General features: G+C 37.1%; 1 protein-coding gene across 9 annotated transcripts in view; it reads right to left on the minus strand.

Annotated features, from left to right (window-relative positions):
- Positions 1–18,506, minus strand: part of ADAMTSL1 (ADAMTS like 1) — a 953,154-nt gene that overhangs the window by 198,239 nt on the left and 736,409 nt on the right. For all 9 annotated transcript variants that reach the window (XR_009051238.1, XR_009051237.1, XM_057720944.1 and 6 more), the window contains one exon: positions 15,304–15,388. Coding sequence is in view for 7 of the 9 variants with exons in the window: in XM_057720944.1 (XP_057576927.1) it covers positions 15,304–15,388 (85 nt within the window). In the remaining 2 variants the exon portion in view is untranslated. The remainder of the gene's footprint in view (positions 1–15,303; positions 15,389–18,506) is intronic.

The raw sequence follows: 18,506 nt of genomic DNA on the forward strand, positions 1-18,506 counted from the left end.
TTAAATAAAAATTTTGACACGAACTCATTTTATATTTATAAATCATGATTTTACCTTTCTGAAAATTATATTTTAACAATAATATTTCATTTCAACTTCTAGATGATATTCCCAACGTCATACTGCTAAATAAATGGCAGAGTCAAGATTCAAACCATGACCATTTACTATAGAATCCATGCTCTTCATCACCCCACTGTCCTTGCTCTCAGGCTGCTATGTAAGCCAGATCATTGAAGCTAACTAACATCTGCTCTCTTCTGGACTACCACAGTAGCCACTGGTCTGTTTTCTTCCTCTGTTAGCCCTGACTACCTCGTTCTTCATGTTGTAGCCAGGGGGCTCTTAAAATGTAAACTTTTAATTGTTACTGCTATACCCAGAAAAAAAAGCTAAACTCCTTACCATGGTTATATTACGCCATTATTCATCTTCATCTCCTACTATTCTCCCCCAAGTCACTAGCTTCCAGACACACTAATCTTCCTTCATTTGCTTAAATGTGTGTAATTCTTTCCTGACTCAAAGTTTTCGCCTGTGTGGGTCACTCTCAGGATGATTCTCCTCCCTCCTCTCAGCTTAGAATAACTTCCACTCATCCTACAGGTCTCAGCTAACATGTGCTTTTTCAAAGAAAGCTTCCTTGACCCCCAGACTTAATGGGGCACCTGTCAGATTACCTGAGAGCACCTCTTCATTTTCTTATAACAGTGATCTATTTTTGATAATCCAAGTGTGAATCTTTATGGAATAACTATCTCATTTATTAGACTAAACCTCCATAAAGGTAGAACTTCACATAATAGGTGCTCAATAAACACTTTTTTTTAAAATGAACAACTAAATGTATAAATAGGAGGGTAAGGATTGATTTTATGAGTGACTTGATATTGGGCTTCTTCTTGGCCCCAGAGATTGAAACCAAGCTAGATAAAGAGGCAATAGCCTAAAACCTCAAAGAAATTAAATCATAGTTTTAAGTTTCAGGTATTGGCATGGAAAATCCAAAAACCTTTTCCAGTTTTAGAAGTTTCTTATGGTCTTTCAAAAAGTGGTTGTGCCCAGATTTAGTAGCTATCATGGGCTTATTTATTTATATTTCTTATAGCTGCCCTTGGGCAATGTGTGCTTGCATCAATTCATCTTGATGGGGTTTGGGTTATCACCTAGCTCGAGGCAAGTTTAAATTCTATGTCTATCATATTTCAGTTAAATCTCAATAAAAATGCTGTTTTACAGAATAAAAGGATTTGGGGGCAGCTTTGAGCCAAAGGTTGCCTTCAGTAATTTATACATGACTCTGGTCTAACACTGCCTTATTATACAACCAGCCACCCAACAATGAAGACTCTGGAGCATTCTGGAATTATTCTTAGTTTAGAGGAGCCCAGAAAGAGCTCCTACTTTTTCTGTCTACTCTTTAAAACTCATTACACACAGAGATTTGGGAAAAAGAGAAGATAGCCCCTTAACTGTATGTAGCAGATAAAAATGGAGCCAAATCACTCTTCACAAATGAAAAATGAGGTTATGACACACATTTCAGACCATCTTTCTCTCCATTGCTTTTCTGACCTACATGAGCAGAACATGATTTAAACGTTTGGTTTTCCTTCAGGCTAGTCTGATGATTTAAAAAGCCATGTCCCAGGGACTAAAATGCCATTATAGTTTACAATGTCTAGTGCATTTGGAGTTCTTAGCTTAATAAGAGAATATAGATTTTAATGCATATTATTTGCCCTGACATTGATAAAAATGTAAAATATTGTAAACTCAGAATACTTGTCATGAACCATTTCTTCTTCACATGGAGTGGAATTAGTTTATCTTGCAATTTTGTAAAGGTTTCTTTCCCTTAATTCAACAAGTTTGGCAAAGCTTTCCAATGAAAAGTTCAGTTCATTAAAAATGACCTTAATGGACTTAACATATATTGGTGGTGACAGGGTCCATACTTTATTTTGGCACACAAGGACCCCATTAATTTGTCTTTGCCACTCTCTAGGGCTCAGCTGAGCAATAGTTCAGATTTAGCTCTGAAAGTAGCTACAGAATGAGCATTAAGTGGAGACAGTAGGAGGGGCTGACAAATTTAGAACTTCTTGGTTTGCAAGAAAGCCTTTTCTAATGACTATATAAAAATGGCTCTGTCTGCTCTCTTGAATTTGTTATTGATTTTTCTGTCTCAGTGCATGCTGGGAGCAAGCTCAGGGGATCAACTGTATATAACTTGGAGTTGAGAGAGGATGCTTTTCCATGCAAGCATTTTCTACACTTTCCTTATTAATTTTTGCCATTTGTTATAGATTTCTTTTTGTTCAAATAAAGGTAACTGACCCTTGTCTCAGGATAAATTGTTGGCTAAATTCAAAGTGTGATGCTTACAAGTGAGTCTTCAAAGAGCCTCAGAAGTATAGAGGAGACACAGGGAAGTGGCGTTAGCTGTGGAACCACTAGCTGAACTTGGGGTTATTTGTGGTTACTTGTGGTTCTCTCACATGTCATATGATACAACATGTATGAGGCAGAGATAACACTTGCCTCAATTTCTCCATTTGTAAATGAGTGATTATGATACAATTTTACTCTCTTAAATATTCTGTAGAAGATGAATGATGCTGGAAAAGGTCCAGTCATGACCACAGTTAACACCTAAACAGTTTCCTGCATACCAGGTACTTTACACATAACTTAACGCTCTCAATAGCCCTATGATGTAGATATCATTATGTCCACAGTGTATGGGGTTAAGTGACTTGTCAGGGTCCCCTGTTACTATTGGGGGATCCATGATTCACACCCAGGAGGTCTGTCCCTGGAGCCCACACTTTTCTCCACTGTGCACATTGCTATCATGCATGTAGCTGTGATCAATAGTTAAAGTGCTATCTATTTTGATTCCAGCAAGGTTGTATTCTTGTTTGAGCACACAAGTACACAGACTCACTCCCCTCACCAACCCACAGAGTTTGCAACATCATGTATCTGAAAAAAAATTCAAATTTTAGGAAATTATCTGTGGTTTTGGTAGTGTATTTGACACATCTAGCAAGGATTAATGAGGTACATATCTGATCATTTGCTATATAAAAAGATCCAATAATCTTTCCTCAAGGGCTAGTTTTGGAGTCAAAGTCAGATACACACAAATTCTACCATAATCTGCCAACCCCCAGTTCACATTTATATCCTCCCCCAAACCCCTTCAGTGTCTATTACATGCTTCTTTCATTCATTTCTCATATTTGTGCATTTGTACCATGTACTAGCTTAACTGTCCTGATACTGTAGCTCAGAGGAACATAGGGTAGTAGAGAGAGTCTGGGAATTCAATAAATATTCCACCTACACTCCTTGTGAAATCAATAACATGATCGTGCTGTGCATACCCAAAACACCAAATGGCATTTCTTTAAAATAGCTGGCTCATTTGTTCAATCTGTGGATGACTGGCCAATACGCAACACTTTGACCACAATCTTATCATGCCTGGGGTAAGCATGCACTCAAGGTTTCTTGAGGGCAAGGACTACTGGGTTTCTTTTTATAATGCCTGCACTTGGCACAAAGTCTGGCCCAGAGCAAGTGACTTAAGAGTGAATTCAGAGGATAGGATCAAGATGGCGGAGTAGGAGGACGTGCGCTCACTCCCTCTTGCAAGAGTATCGGAATTGCAACCAACTGCTGAACAATCGTTGACAGAAAGACACTGGGACTCACCAAAAAAGACACCCCATATCCAGAGACAAAGGAGAAGCTGCAATGAGATGGTAGGAGGGGTGCAAGCACGTTAAAATCAAATCCCATAAATGCTGGGTGGGTGACTCACAAGCTGGAGAACAATTATACCACAGAAGTCCACCCACTAAAGTGAGGGTTCTGAGCCCCATGTCAGGCTTCCCAACCTGGGAGTCCAGCAAAGGCAGGAGGAATCCCCAGAGAATCAGACTCTGAAAGCCAACGGGATTTGATTGCAGGACCTCCACAGGACTGGGGGAAACAGAGACTCCTCTTGGAGGGCACACAAAGAAGTGTGCTAGCCAGGACCCAGAGGGAAGGAGCAGTGACCCCATAGGAGACTGAACCAGACCTACCTGCTGGTGTTGGGAGGTTGCCTGTGGCGGTGGGGGGCAGCTGTGGCTGAGGAGTCAGGGGCACTGGTGGCAGGGGTTCTGGGAAGTGCTCATTGGCGTGAGCCCTCCCAGAGTCCGTCATTAGCCCCACCAAAGAGCCTGTGGGCTCCAGTGCTAGGTGGCCTCAGACCAAAGGACCAACAGGGTGGGAACACAGACCCACGCATTGGCAGACAAGCAGATTAAAATTTTACTGAGCTTCACGCACCAAATCGGATTAAAGTCTTACTGAGCTTCGCCCACCCATCAGTCCCTCCCATCAGGAAGCACCCATGAGCCTCCTAGATAGCTTCCTCCACAAGAGGGCAGACACTAGTATCAAGCAGTATCTTTGTCTCGTGGAACTGAAAACCACAGCCGAGAGAGAGAGAAAATGAAAAAGCAGAGGACTTTGTACCAGATGAAGGGACAGGATAAAACCCCAGAAAAACAACTAAATGAAGAGGAGATAGGCACCCTTACAGAAAAAGAATTCAGAATAATGATGCTGAAGATGATCCAGGACTTTGAAAAAAGACTGGATGCAAAGTCGAAAAGTTATCAAAGACCTAGAAGAATTAAAGAGCAAACAAACAGAGATATGCAACACAATAACTGAAATGAAAAATACACTAGAAGGAACCAATAGCAGATTAACTGAGGCAGAAGGGCGAATAAGTGACCTGGAAGATAGAATGGTGATAATCACTGATGCAGAAAAGAATAAAGAAAAAAGAATGAAAAGAACTGAAGACAGCCTAAGAGACCTCTGGGACAATGTTAAATGCACCAACATTTGCATTATAGGGGTCCCAGAAGGAGAAGAGAGAGAGAAAGGACCTGAGAAAATACTGGAAGAGATTCTAGTTGAAAACTTCCCTAACATGGGAAAAGAAACAGCTACCCAAGTCCAGGAAGTGCAGAGAGTCCCAGGCAGGATAAACTCAAGGAAAAACATGCCAAGACATATAGTAGTCAAACTGACAAAAATTAAAGACAGAGAAAAGTTACTGAAAGCAACAAGGGAAAAACGACAAATAATATACAAGGGAACTCCTATAAGGTTAATAGCTGATTTCTCAGCAGAAACTCTGCAAGCAAGAAGGGAGTGGCATGATATACTTAAAGTGATGAAAGGGAAGAACCTACAACCAAGAATACTCTACCCAGCAAGGATCTCATTCAGATTCGAAGGAAAAATCAGAAGCTTTACAGACATGCAACAATTAAGAGAATTCAGCACCATCTAACCAGCCCTACAACAAATGCTGAAAGAACTTCTCTAAGCAGGAAACATAAGAGAAGAAAAGGACCTACAAAAACAAAAACAAAACAATTAAGAAAATGGTAATAGGAACATACATATCGATAATCACCTTGAATGTAAATGGACTAAATGCATCAACCAAAAGACACAGACTGGCTGAATGCATACGAAAACAGACCCATATATATGCTGTCTACAAGAGACCCACTTCAGACCTAGGGACATGTATAGACTGAAAGTGATGGGATGGAAAAAGATATTCCATGCAAATGAAAATCAAAAGAAAGCTGGAGTAGCAATACTCATATCAGATAAAATAGACTTTAAAATAAAAAATGTTACAAGAGACAAGAAAGGACATTACATAAAGATCAAGGGATCAATCCAAGAAGAGGAGATAACAATTATAAATATATATGCACCCAATATAGGAGCACCTCAATACATAAGGCAAATGCCAACAACTGTGAAAGAGGAAATCGACAGGAACACAATAATAGTGGGGGACTTTAACACCCCACTGACACCAATGAACAGATCATCCACACAGAAAATTAATAAGGAAACACAAGCTTTAAATGACACAATAAATCAGCTTGATTTAATAGATATCTATAGGACATTACATCCAAAAACAGCAGATTACATGTTCTTCTCAAGTGCACATGGGACATTCTCCAGGATAGATCACATTTTAGGTCATAAATCAAGCCCTGGTAAATTCAAGAAAATTGAAATCATATCAAGCATTTTTCTGGACCACAACACTATGAGATTAGAAATCAATTACTGGAAAAAAAACTGTAAAAAACACAAACACTTGGAGGCTAAACAATACGCTACTAAATAACCAAGAGATCAGTGAAGAAATCAAAGAGGAAATCCAAAAATACCTAGAGACAAATGACAATGAAAACACAACGATCCAAAACCTATGGGATGCAGCAAAGGCAGTTCTAAGAGGGAAATTTATAGCAATACAATCCTACCTCAAGAAACAAGAAAAACCTTACACCTAAAGAAACTAGAGAAAGAAGAGCAAACAAAACCCAAAGTTAGTAGACAAACTGGGACATTTGTAGAGACATGTCATACAGAGACCTAGAGACTGTCATACAGAGTGAAATGAGTCAGAGAGAGAAAAACAAATATCGTATGTTAACACATATATGTGGACTACAGAAAAATGGTACAAATCAACCAGTTTGCAAGGCAGAAATAGAGACAGATGTAGAGAACAAACATATGTACAACAAGTGGGGAAAGCAGGGAGGGTAGGGGGGGAATGAATTGGGAGACTGGGATACCAAATTGTACACTCTAAATATATGCAGTTTATTGTCTGTTAACTGTATCTCAATAAAAGTTCTTAAATAAAAAAGTGAATTCAGCTTTTCATTAGGAGGTCCAGTATTATCTAAAATACTTAATCAGCCAAAAAATTTATATTAAGCATTCTGCAGAGGATATAAGGGATAAGAATGATCTGGGTAGAGAGGGAGACCAGAAAGGAAGGAGCTGGAAGAGACAGAGGTCATGATGGTTGTGGGGATAAGGGCTCATTCAGTCTGGCCACTATGAGGCTTTCACTCTGCCATGTGCCAAAGCAAAATTAAATGCTTTTGTGGTTTTTTATCCTGTAATTCTAATGCCATGTTCTGCTTGAACATCCTATCTGAGGGTTTAATGATCTGCAAATAGTGTTTACATTTCTTGATCTTAGGTGACTCTTGATTCTTTTTTTTTTTTTTGACTCATTTCTTAACAGATTTATCTATTTCTCTCTATACACAAGATATTTCTTTTTATGTTCTGTGGCCTGATGTTCACAAAGAGAATGTCCTTGAGGTACCTTGTATTGAGGATATGAACAGCAAAACTATATGGACCCATTACCAATGTCTGATTCCCTAAATATTCTTTGGGGGGAAATATAAAAACACATGTCACACAATTAACATTTCTAACCACGTAAAAAAATATGAATTCACATTCTTAACCACTGAGCTAAGCCATTCACATTCGCAGACAACTTACTGGATATAAATATGAACTAATGTAAACATATGCTTAAATATTATATACTTAAATACTATTTTCACCAAGGTAAACAAGCCATTTAATGACTACAGGATCACCATGGCTACTCTTATTGGCTTCTCTTTCTGTATCTAATTCCTTGTGGGTTCTGTTCACACAGATGCATGACAGGAATTTCCCTTTGCCTCTTATTGAATCAGCCCCATCACTAAGCTGATGTCATCTGGCATCCAGATATTACCTCTGCCTTCTGCCTGCTTGCTTTCCTTCTTCTTCGTTTTTCAAATGGTTCACATCAAGGTTATTTATGGCAATACATTTAAGGCTTGGGTATTGTGTTGCAGCCCAAAAATGTTTTCCTAACCATGCAGTAAAGCTGTTCACTAAAAATCTAATAAGTCAACAGCTTTTAAGTGCAAGATCAAGGCACAGAGGACCACCCAATCCTACCTTTGAAAGGATAGCACCGTTAAGTGTCTCCACCAGGTGTGTGCTGAGGTTTGATGGAGGGATGGCTGGTTAAAATGGCGGTGTTGGTGAAGTGGTACCCAAGGGAATCACCTGTCTCCCATCACTTGTTCTGAGCTATCCAAGCAGAACTCCTGGCGACTGAAATCAACCTGGGGGAAATTGGCTTCTTTAGATGTTCAATTACTCCTACTTTCCTCTACCTTGGAGGACTTGATTCAGAGAGCAGAGAGTCTAGAAAGAGAAAGGTAGGGCATTGAGAGCCCCCACGCCATACCTTTTTCTTAAGCCTGCCTCCCTTCACAGGTTACACCTTCTAGGGCATTGGGTAGCTTGTCAGTGGCTTGAAGGAGTTAAGAAAATGAAAAATTTCCTTCTATTCCAAGTCAGGTTAGGTTTTTTAAGAAGGCCAGCTGATTACACCAGCAGTAGAGAGATGTCTTGACAGGTGCTAGAAGTCACCATAATTTCATTTTTGCTCAAGAAATTAAGCTGTCAACGTGGCCATGCTGTGTACTTGGCTTGAGGTGGTCATGCTGTTTATGCATACATCTCAGCAAAGACTGAAAGGAAGGTATAAAAGTAGGAGATGGGAAATCAAGTCAGTGATTTCTTTAGCTTCTACCTGATTAATGAATATAATTGTCTGACTGCAATGTAGTTCTGCTCCTTGGTCAAACAAAAGTAAAATTTTGAGGGTTTAAAAAATACCTAGAAAGCTATTTCCATATATCTGTTAGTGGAAGCAATCAGCTGGCATTTCAATGATGTGTCCTAAAGCTAACCATACTCTCATCAGCTGGAGGCAAATTCAAAAACACATATAACACCAGAAGAGAATTCCATCAGTCCCTCTCCCGTTCCCCGCTTTTTAGTGCTAGAATGGCACTGCTATTACCCTCAGAAAAACGCAACTCTCCCAGAATCTTATGTTTTGTAAAAGTCTGTCTCTAACCATAATTCTTTCTGTGTTAACTGTGTAGCAGGAATTTCTATGGATTTCTCAGCTGACATCCTTGGAAGCAAGTTCACTTAATTGTATTAATTTATAATGTTGTCTGTGCTTGATCAGCTTCACTAGCTAAAGCCTCCCTCATCCCTTAGTCTCACTTTGGGGCTGGATCTCGTTCACATTGCCCTGCTCAATCAAGAGAGACAAAAAATATATTTCTTAAAGATTCTTGACGCTGATTGTCAGGAAAACCTGATAAAAACGTGTGCGTGGATTAAGGCAAATTATGGCCACCAGTGAAAAGTCAGTTTAGAGAGCAGGACTCCCACGAGTGAGTTAGGAAATCATTTTCTGCAGATCAAGAAAATATACTCATCACGATATTCCTACCTTTGTACCATATGAATCAAATATATTGTAAATAAACCAGTTCATTGCTGAGGAAGAAACAATGTCTAAAAACATTTATAAATGAAGCTGCAGCTTCATAAGACGAATCTCGCCATAGTAAGTACATTACCATCATGTGACCCACTATTGATATTTATTTCAGCTATTCTATTAGACTATTAACTGTGTTTGTATCTTCTGCATGGCATTTAGTTTAGTGGAGTATATAATATACTTCTGCCCTATAAAGTTTTAGTTATTTCTTGGAAGTTCAGTTTTCAGTCTTTTACTATAGTTTTCTTCTTATCATGTCTTAGAGTGGTGGCTTTCAAACATATTTTTGGCCAGAGTGTTAACCAAATTTTTTTTTGTAAATTTTGGGGTTACCAAAATAATCTAACATTTAATAATGGTATCTCCATATACTAAAGACTTTAAACTACTGATTTTCCCATAGTATTTAATGAGACAGCCTGGTGATAATATTTTTATTTTACATAAAGGGAAGAATATGATACTTGCTGTTTTATTACAGAACTCTCCATGTTAACTTGAGCCAAAGTAAGAGATAATAGTCCTGAACCACTGTTCCTGCTTCTCTTCTCTGTATTAGTTCAGAAGTGACAACCGCAGCTTCTAAACATTACTATTTAATTTAAGCAATGTGAGTCTCTTCGTTGAGGGGAAGGAAAGACTTGCTGACAGTATATCATTTTTTCATTATATTATGGAGATTAATTGTAGGTTGTTCCATACATTTAGAAACTAGTCTATGTGGTTTAAAAAAAGAAAGAATTAAGATCAAAATTATGTTTTTAAAATTCAAAATCAATTAAAAAACTAATGTGACATGTAGGACCTTTCTTAGGGTTCAGTGCAGTAAACATGTAAAGTGTATTAAAATGTGGAAACCACATACCTTTCATTACATTATTCTATAGCTGTCATTTATTTCATTTTTGTATAAAAGTAATTATTGTTCTGAGCATAACAGGGTACCTTTTCTGTACCCAGAACTAGCACTCCAATTACAATCTACTTCAATTCAGATTAATCATGCCAAGATGGCAATTTCATTACACCAAGAGTAAAATTTAATAATCTAATATATGGCTAAGACTTACCAGGCAAAAAAGGGAGAAGATGCAAATCAACAGAATTAGAAATGAAAAAGTAACAACTGATATAGCAGAAATACAAATGATCATGAGAGACTACTACAAGCAACTATATGCCAATAAAATGGACAACCTAGAAAAAATGCACCAATTCTTAGGAAAGAACAACCTTCTAAGACTGAACCAGGAAGAAATAGAAAATATGAACAGACCAATAACAGCACTGAAATTGAAACTGTGATTAAAAATCTTCCAACAAACAAAAGCCCAGGGCCAGATGGATTCACAGGTGAATTCTATCAAACATTTCAAGAAGAGCTAACACCTATCCTTCTCAAACTCTTCCAAAATATAGCAGAAGGAGGAACACTCCCAAACGCATTCTACGAGGCCACCATCACCCTGATACCAAAACTAGGCAAAGATGTCACAAAAAAAGAGAATTATAGGCCAATATCACTGATGAACACAGATGCAAAAATCCTCAATAAAATACTAGCAAACAGAATCCAATAGCACATTAAAAGGATCATACACCATGATCAAGCGGGGTTTATTTCAGGAATGCAAGGATTCTTCAATATATGCAAATCAATCAATGTGATACACCATGTTAATAAATTGAAGGATAAAAGCATATGATAATCTCAATAGATGCAGAAAAAGCTTTTGACAAAATTCAATACCCACTTACGATAAAAGCTCTCCAGAAAGTGGGCATCTAAGGAAACTACCTCAACATAATAAATGCCATATATGACAAACCCACAGCCAACATTGTTCTCAATGGTGAAAAACTGAAAGCATTCCCTCTAAGAACAGGAACAGGACAAGGGGGCCCACTCTTACTACTGTTATTCAACATAGTTTTGGAAGTTTTAGCCACAGCAATCAGAGAAGAAAATGAAATAAAAGGAATCCAAATTGGAAAAGAAGAAGTAAAATTGTCATTCTTTGCAGATGACATGATATTATACATAGAAAACTCTAAAGATTCTACCAGAAAACTGCTAGCACTAATCGATGGGTTTAGTAAAGTAGCAGGATACAAAATTAGTGCACAGAAATCTCTTGCATTTCTATAAACTAACAGCAAAAAATCAGAAAAAGAAATTAAGGAATAACTCCCATTTACCATTGCAACAAAAAGAATAGAATACCTAGGAATAAACCTGCCTAAGGAGGCAAAAGACCTGTACACAGAAAACTATAAGACACTGATGAAAGAAATCAAAGACGATACAAACAGATGGAGAGATATACCATGTTCCTGGATTGGAAGAATCAACATAGTGAAAATGACTATACTACCCAAAGCAATCTACAGATTCAATGCAATCCCTATCAAATTACCTATGGTATTTTTCAAGGAACTAGAACAAGATATTATACAATTTATATGGAAACACAAAAGACCTCAAATAGCTAAAGCAATCTTGAGAAGAAAAAACAGAGCTTGGAGGAATCAGGCTCCCTGACTTCAGACTATACTACAGGGCTACAGTGATCAAGACAGTATGGTACTGGCACAAAAACAGAAATATAGATCAATGGAACAGGGTAGAGAGCCCAGAGATAAACCTACGCACTTATGGTCACCTTATCTTTGACAAAGGAGGCAAGAATATACAATGGAGAAAAGACAGACTCTTCAATAAGTGGTACTGGGAAAACTGGACAGCTACATGTAAAAGAATGAAATTAGAACACTCCCTAACACCATTCACAAAAATAAACTCAAAATGGATTAAAGACCTAAATGTAAGGCCAGACACTATAAAACTCCTAGAGGAAAACATAGGAAGAACTCTTTGACATAAATCATGGCAAGATCTTTTTTGACTCACCTCCTAGAGTAATGGAAATAAAAACAAAAAAAAGGGGGGGACCTAATGAAACAAAAGCTTTTGCACAGCAAAGGAAACTATAGGTAAGATGAAAAGACAACCCTCAGAATGGGAGAAAATATTTGCCAATGAAGCAACTGACAAAGGATTAATCTCCAAAATATACAAGCAGCTCATGCAGCTCAATATCAAAAAAACCCCAAACAACCCAATCCACAAATGGGCAGAAGATCTAAATAGACATTTCTCTGAAGAAGACACAGATGCCAACAGATACATGAAAAGATGCTCAACATCACTAATCATCAGAGAAATGCAAGTCAAAGCCACAATGAGGTATCACCTCACACCGGTCAGAATAGCCATTATCAAAAAGTCTAGAAACAATAAACGCTGGAGAGGGTGTGGAGAAAAGGGAACCCTCCTGCACTGTTGGTGGGAATGTAAATTGATACAGCCACTACGGAGAACAGTATGGAGGTTCCTTAAAAACTAAAAATAGAACTACCATATGACCCAGCAATCCCACTCTTGGGCATATACCCAGAGGAAACCATAATTCAAAAAGACACATGTACCACAATGTTCACTGCAGCGTTATTTACAATAGCCAGGATATGGAAGCAACCTAAATAAATGGCCATCAACAGATGAATGGATAAAGAAGATGTGGCACATATACACAATGAAATATTACTCAGTCATAGAATGGAATGAAACAGTTATCTGCAGAGGGGTAGATGGACCTAAAGTCTGTCATACAGAGTGAAATTAGTCAGAAAAACAAATACCATATGCTAACGCAGGTATATGGAATCTTAAAAAACGGTACTGATGAACCTAGTGGCAAGGCAAGAATAAAGATGCAGACGTAATGAATGGACTTGAGGACACAGAGGGGGAAGGGGAAACTGGGATGAAGTGAGAGAGTAGCATCGACATATATATACACACTACCAAATGTAAAATAGAAGGCTATTGGGAAGCTGCTGCATAGCAAAAGGAGATCAACTTGATGCTTGGTGATGACCTAGAGGGGTGGGATAGGGAAGATGGGAGGGAGGCTCAAGAGGCGGGGATATGAAGATATATGTATAAATACAGCTGATTCACTGTTGTACAGTGGAAACTGGCACAATGTAAAGCAATTATACTCCAATAAAGATCCGAATTAAAAAATACATACGGCTATAGTTTCAATGGTTAAAAGTATATGTTCAACTACTTTAGGGATTTTGTTAAGATTAAAGTTAAGCATAATGCATCTTAATCAGAATTTTAGTGGAAAACACTCATTACAAAATATGGTTGACTGTGGTCTATGTAATGCTTCTGCAGAAGCTTTAAACGCTACTTACAGCTTTCATTTGAGAGGTATCTAATAATGGGAAAGATGTTTAATTATTGGTATAAGATGTTTTGATCTAATTTAAACAATTTTTTGTTATATTGTTTAACATCGGTTATAACGTAATATTACACACAGAATTACGCTTTAGACCAGATGACAAAATATAACGTATAGGAGAGCAGAGTTTATTTACGTAAAATAATACCTATCTGGCTTTAAATGTATATAACCTAAGAATATATATAAGCGTGAACTAGCTCCAATTACATGGCATCTTTCTGTGTCTTAAATAGGACCTTAGCAGATTCAAGAGTTAATACCCCTCTAAAATGAACTGCTTCCTTCCTTTCCAGCATCAAGAAGGCCTGTCAAGCCACGTACTGGCAGGAAGGAAACAAAAAGTTTTAAGACTTTATATACTCACATAAAAGTTGCACTGTAATCTTTAACCACTGCCTTTCTGCCAAAGTTCTGCAGTGGTTAGTTGCTTTTTCTTAGACTTTTCTCAGAGAAGTTGAAAAGAATTGCTGTAGCAATTTTATAATATAGAAATAATCTTTTTTGCTTCTTATCCTTTAAGTAAGAAATGTATTACCTTATACATAAACCATTTTTTCTGTGAAACCAAGTGACTAAGTACTGTTTCTTTACAAATGAACTTTGGTCATTGTACCAATCTGTATTTTGGATTTCTTTTCCAATCTCTTGATGTTTAGGGTGTGATTCAGAACACAATTTGTGTTCTGGCAAACCATATCAGATTTAGATTCAAACAGAATGAATCAGAGGAGATTCTAAATTGCTTTTGAACATACAGATTACAATGTTAATTTACGTATTCTATTTAGTAAAATTTAAACTATGGGTTGAATTTGGAAACCATTTCGTATCCTGCATGCTATACTGTGAGCTATTGGAGGGTGGGTAACATAACATGTCTTACGTACCAATGCATAGCACTGAGCCTAGTACTTGTATTAAATAAATTAATCTAGAAAATCATCAGAGAAATTGCTTTGGTCATAGATGAAATTCATCAATACAGTGGTTTCCTGCATTTTTAAAAATGATGCAGCAGAGAGGCCTATTAGTGTATTCTAGTGGAATCAATATACAGTTATTGGTTGATCAATCAATCAATCAACCTATGTTGATCTCTCTTCCTTGTTTCCTCTTCTGAACCATCTGGAAAACCTGTACCTAGTGGTCTTATAGATTTCATGCCCTCGATCAAACTGAGCAGGTGTGGGGCCATGATCAAGTGCGGCGAAGACCTGGTATCTATCTGATACCAATCTCAGCAAGAAAGAGAAAAGAGAAGCTAATAAGCTTTCTTTGCCCTCAGATATTTTCACTTACCTTTTCATTTTTGTAAGTGGGTATACTGCAAAGCTGGGAGATAAGAAGTATAAAAAGCTGCTTAGGCTTTCACATTAAATCTATGCTACATCATAAGATGCAGACTGGACCTTCTCACCTTTAGCCTTTTGGCAAGAGAAAACAGGAGGACAGATTTTGGAGAAGAGGGTAGGCACTACAATTTTGTTTTCTTAGTTCATAACTGAAAAGATTTAGAGAGCAATTGTGTTTTGAGAAACACTTTGAAAGTGATAAATTTCCAATTTGTCAGCCCCAAAGCCCACCCTTGGTAAGAAGAGCACATTTAGTTCAGAACCCAACAAAGCCACAGTGAGACACTGCTTTCTTTAAACCAATCAGCTTAAAAAGCAAAACAACTGATGGCTGAAAACTTACGAGGGCTCTTCAGACACAGCGGCTCCTTCTTCGAGCTCTTGAGCTTGTTTGTACCATGGCAGCTTGGCTTCTACCGGAAGTTTTTCTGAGAATTAAGCACACGTGCACGAAAGAGAAGAGGTTAGAACCAATTTAGGATTTCAGGGAAATTCCATTTTTTCCTCACCAGTTCTTGATTTTTTACTACCTAGAAGTTATAATGTTGATAACTGCAAATAATATGGTTTTAGGCAAATTTCTGCCTGCGATGAGAGTTATATGAAGGAAAAGAAAATCAGATTTTAAAATGTTTAATAACACTAGTGTTTGTGTATATGAATTCCCTTTATTATGTTGAAGAGCAAAGGAAAGTATTTTATTATGAAAATCATAACTCTAGGAGCTCAATATGTGTATAAAGAGTCATCAAAGTATCTTTTCACTATTTCCTGTTGAAAAAATAGAGCACTGTTTACTTTTTAAAACAAACACAAAGTACAATGGATTATATTGTGATACTTTCATAAATTCTAAATTGTTTTTCTTTTGCCTTTTGGCTAAGTGTGACCTATTCCATGCTGTAAAAAACAAACAAAATTGCCACTCTGCAAATCACAAAATGTTGCTTTAGACATCTGACTCATTCAGTATCAACCCAAAGCTCACTGATAACTGGAATATGAGTAACTTAGGGTTCACAACCCATAATTTGACTCATTTCACCTATTTATCTAGCTTTGGCCAAACAACTGAGAACAAGCTTCCTAACTACCTCCTGGAAAAAAAAATGTGGAGTAGAAAAAGAAAGAGGGAGGTTAAAGCTGTTCCTACAGAAGTAACAGCCAAGATTCCCATTCTGATATATTTATTAGGCCCTTTTATAGGCATATTTGCCTTTATAACATGAGCCAGTGAAGCTCTATCGCCATTTTATAACATATAATTGTAAAGATGAAAGAAATATGTCTATATATGCACACATCATAGAATTATATGGCATTTTAATGATGCTTAGAGAGCTGGATTCACTACTTAGTTGTGAAAATCCAGATTTTATTCTTGATAGTTAATCACAAGCTGCTTTTCTTTCTCTGAAGTGGCTGGGTAAAGAGGACTAAATAAAGAATTGACTACTTTAAGTTAGGGACATCACTTATCTTCGATGTATAGCAATTGTTTATGGTAAGAAAACAAAGCCAGTGAGAAATATTGATATAAAAATGCCAAGGCCAAAAGGATTTGCTAACATTCTGAACCCAGCAAGATGGTTGCAAATATACATACATCATATTACAGCTGGCCCACCTCTTCCAGATAAATAACTCGGTCAGTGAAGCTGTCTATGACAGCTCGAACCATCCCTGTCTTTCAATAATGAAGAATTCATCTTGGCACTGATAGTAGGCTTGTAACACTTTACTGTCTTTCTGAACCAAACTCTGTCAGTTGTATTGGTGGCCACTTCTTCCTATACTTGAGGAGGCTAATGATACTCAAGAGCTGAAGGTAACATTTGTGGAAAACTTACTATATGTTGGGTTAGGCATCCTAGTTGCATTTTATCTCATTTAATCCTCACATGATCTCAGAGGTAATTACTATTATTATCTCCATTTCACAGATGACAAAACTGAGGCTCAGAGAGGGATGTATTGATTAGAACGAATCAGGATTTCTGGTATGTTTTTGGCTTTTTGGTTTCCTTTTATACCATTAATTTACATTTCATGATGTCATTAATTTACATTTCCTGATGTCATTCCCACCAAGGGCAACCTATAGTAATAATAAAGAGCTACATAGTAGCTGTCAGAGAAATTTGATGGCTTAAAGAAATAAATTAGCAAATGGGAATCATATTTAATATTCAAATTAGGAGAAAGCTTTTAATAAGGAGTTCTTTACTTCTGAATGGTTTGTGACTTTGGGATTTTCTATTTCACTCTACAACAACATTAGCATTGAAGTCAGATTCCTTTTTAAGATAATCTGAGAGAACCAGTGTAATGACAATAAATCTTTCTCACTAAGTAGAACTTTTCTAAAATTTCCTTTTTTCTTTTCTTTCTTTCTTTCTTTTTGCTGCACTTCACAGCCTGTGGGATCTTAGTTCCCTGACCAGGGATCAAACCAAGGCCACGGCAGTGAAAGCACCAAGTTCCAACCACTGGACTGCCAGGGAATTCCCTTAAAATTTACTTTTTATAAATTACTTGCAGTATCTATTAAATTCTAATTTATTTCAATTTTCCTTTCAAATTATGATCCTGGAATCCACTCTTGTTAATTTTAAAATTTTCATTATAAAAAGCAACAACTTTCTGTTTTATTAGTTTGAAGTATGAGGCTTTCTGGTATATTTCATGCTTAGCAAAGCAGACAGTTTTAGATTCACTGCCTTTTTTCTTTTTTTTAAATTGAGGTACAGTTAATTTACAATGCTGTATAAATTTCAAGTGTATAGCAAAGTGATTCAGATATAGATATATACACACACAAACACACAGACATACATATATATATGTGTGTATATATATATTATTTTTCAGATTCCTTCCCATTATGGGTTATTATAAGATATTGAGAATAGTTCCCTGTGCTATACAGTAGGTCCTGTTTGTTTACCTACTTTATACGTAGTAGTGCAGATATGTTAATCCCATGCTCCTAATTTATCTCTCCTGCCATCCCATTATCCCCTTTGGTAACCATAAATTTGTTTTCCATGTCTGTGGGTCTATTTCTGTTTGTAAATAAGTTCATTTGTATTATTTTTTTAGACTCCACATATAAGTGGAGTATCAAGTATCATATGATATGTGTCTTTCTCTGTCTGACTTACTTAACTAAGTATGATAATTTCTAGGTCCATTCATGTTGCTGCAAATGGCATTACTTCATTCTTTTTTATGGCTGAGTAATATGCCATTTGTATATATTTACCACATCTTCTTTATCCACTCATCTGTCATTGGACATTGAGGTTGCTTCCATGTCTTGGCTATTGTAAATAGTGCTGCTGTGTACATTGGGGTGCATATATCTTTTCGAATTAGAGTTTTCCCTGGATATATGTCCAGGAGTGGGATTGCAGGATCATATGGTAGCTCTATTTTTAGTTTTTTAAGGAACTTCCATACTGTTCTGTACAGTAGCTGCACCAATTTACATTCCCACGAACAGTATAAAAGGGTTCCCTTTTCTCCACACCTTCTCCATCATTT

The sequence above is a fragment of the Hippopotamus amphibius genome, chromosome 2, assembly GCF_030028045.1.
Source record: "Hippopotamus amphibius kiboko isolate mHipAmp2 chromosome 2, mHipAmp2.hap2, whole genome shotgun sequence".
Taxonomy (NCBI): Eukaryota; Metazoa; Chordata; class Mammalia; order Artiodactyla; family Hippopotamidae; genus Hippopotamus; species Hippopotamus amphibius.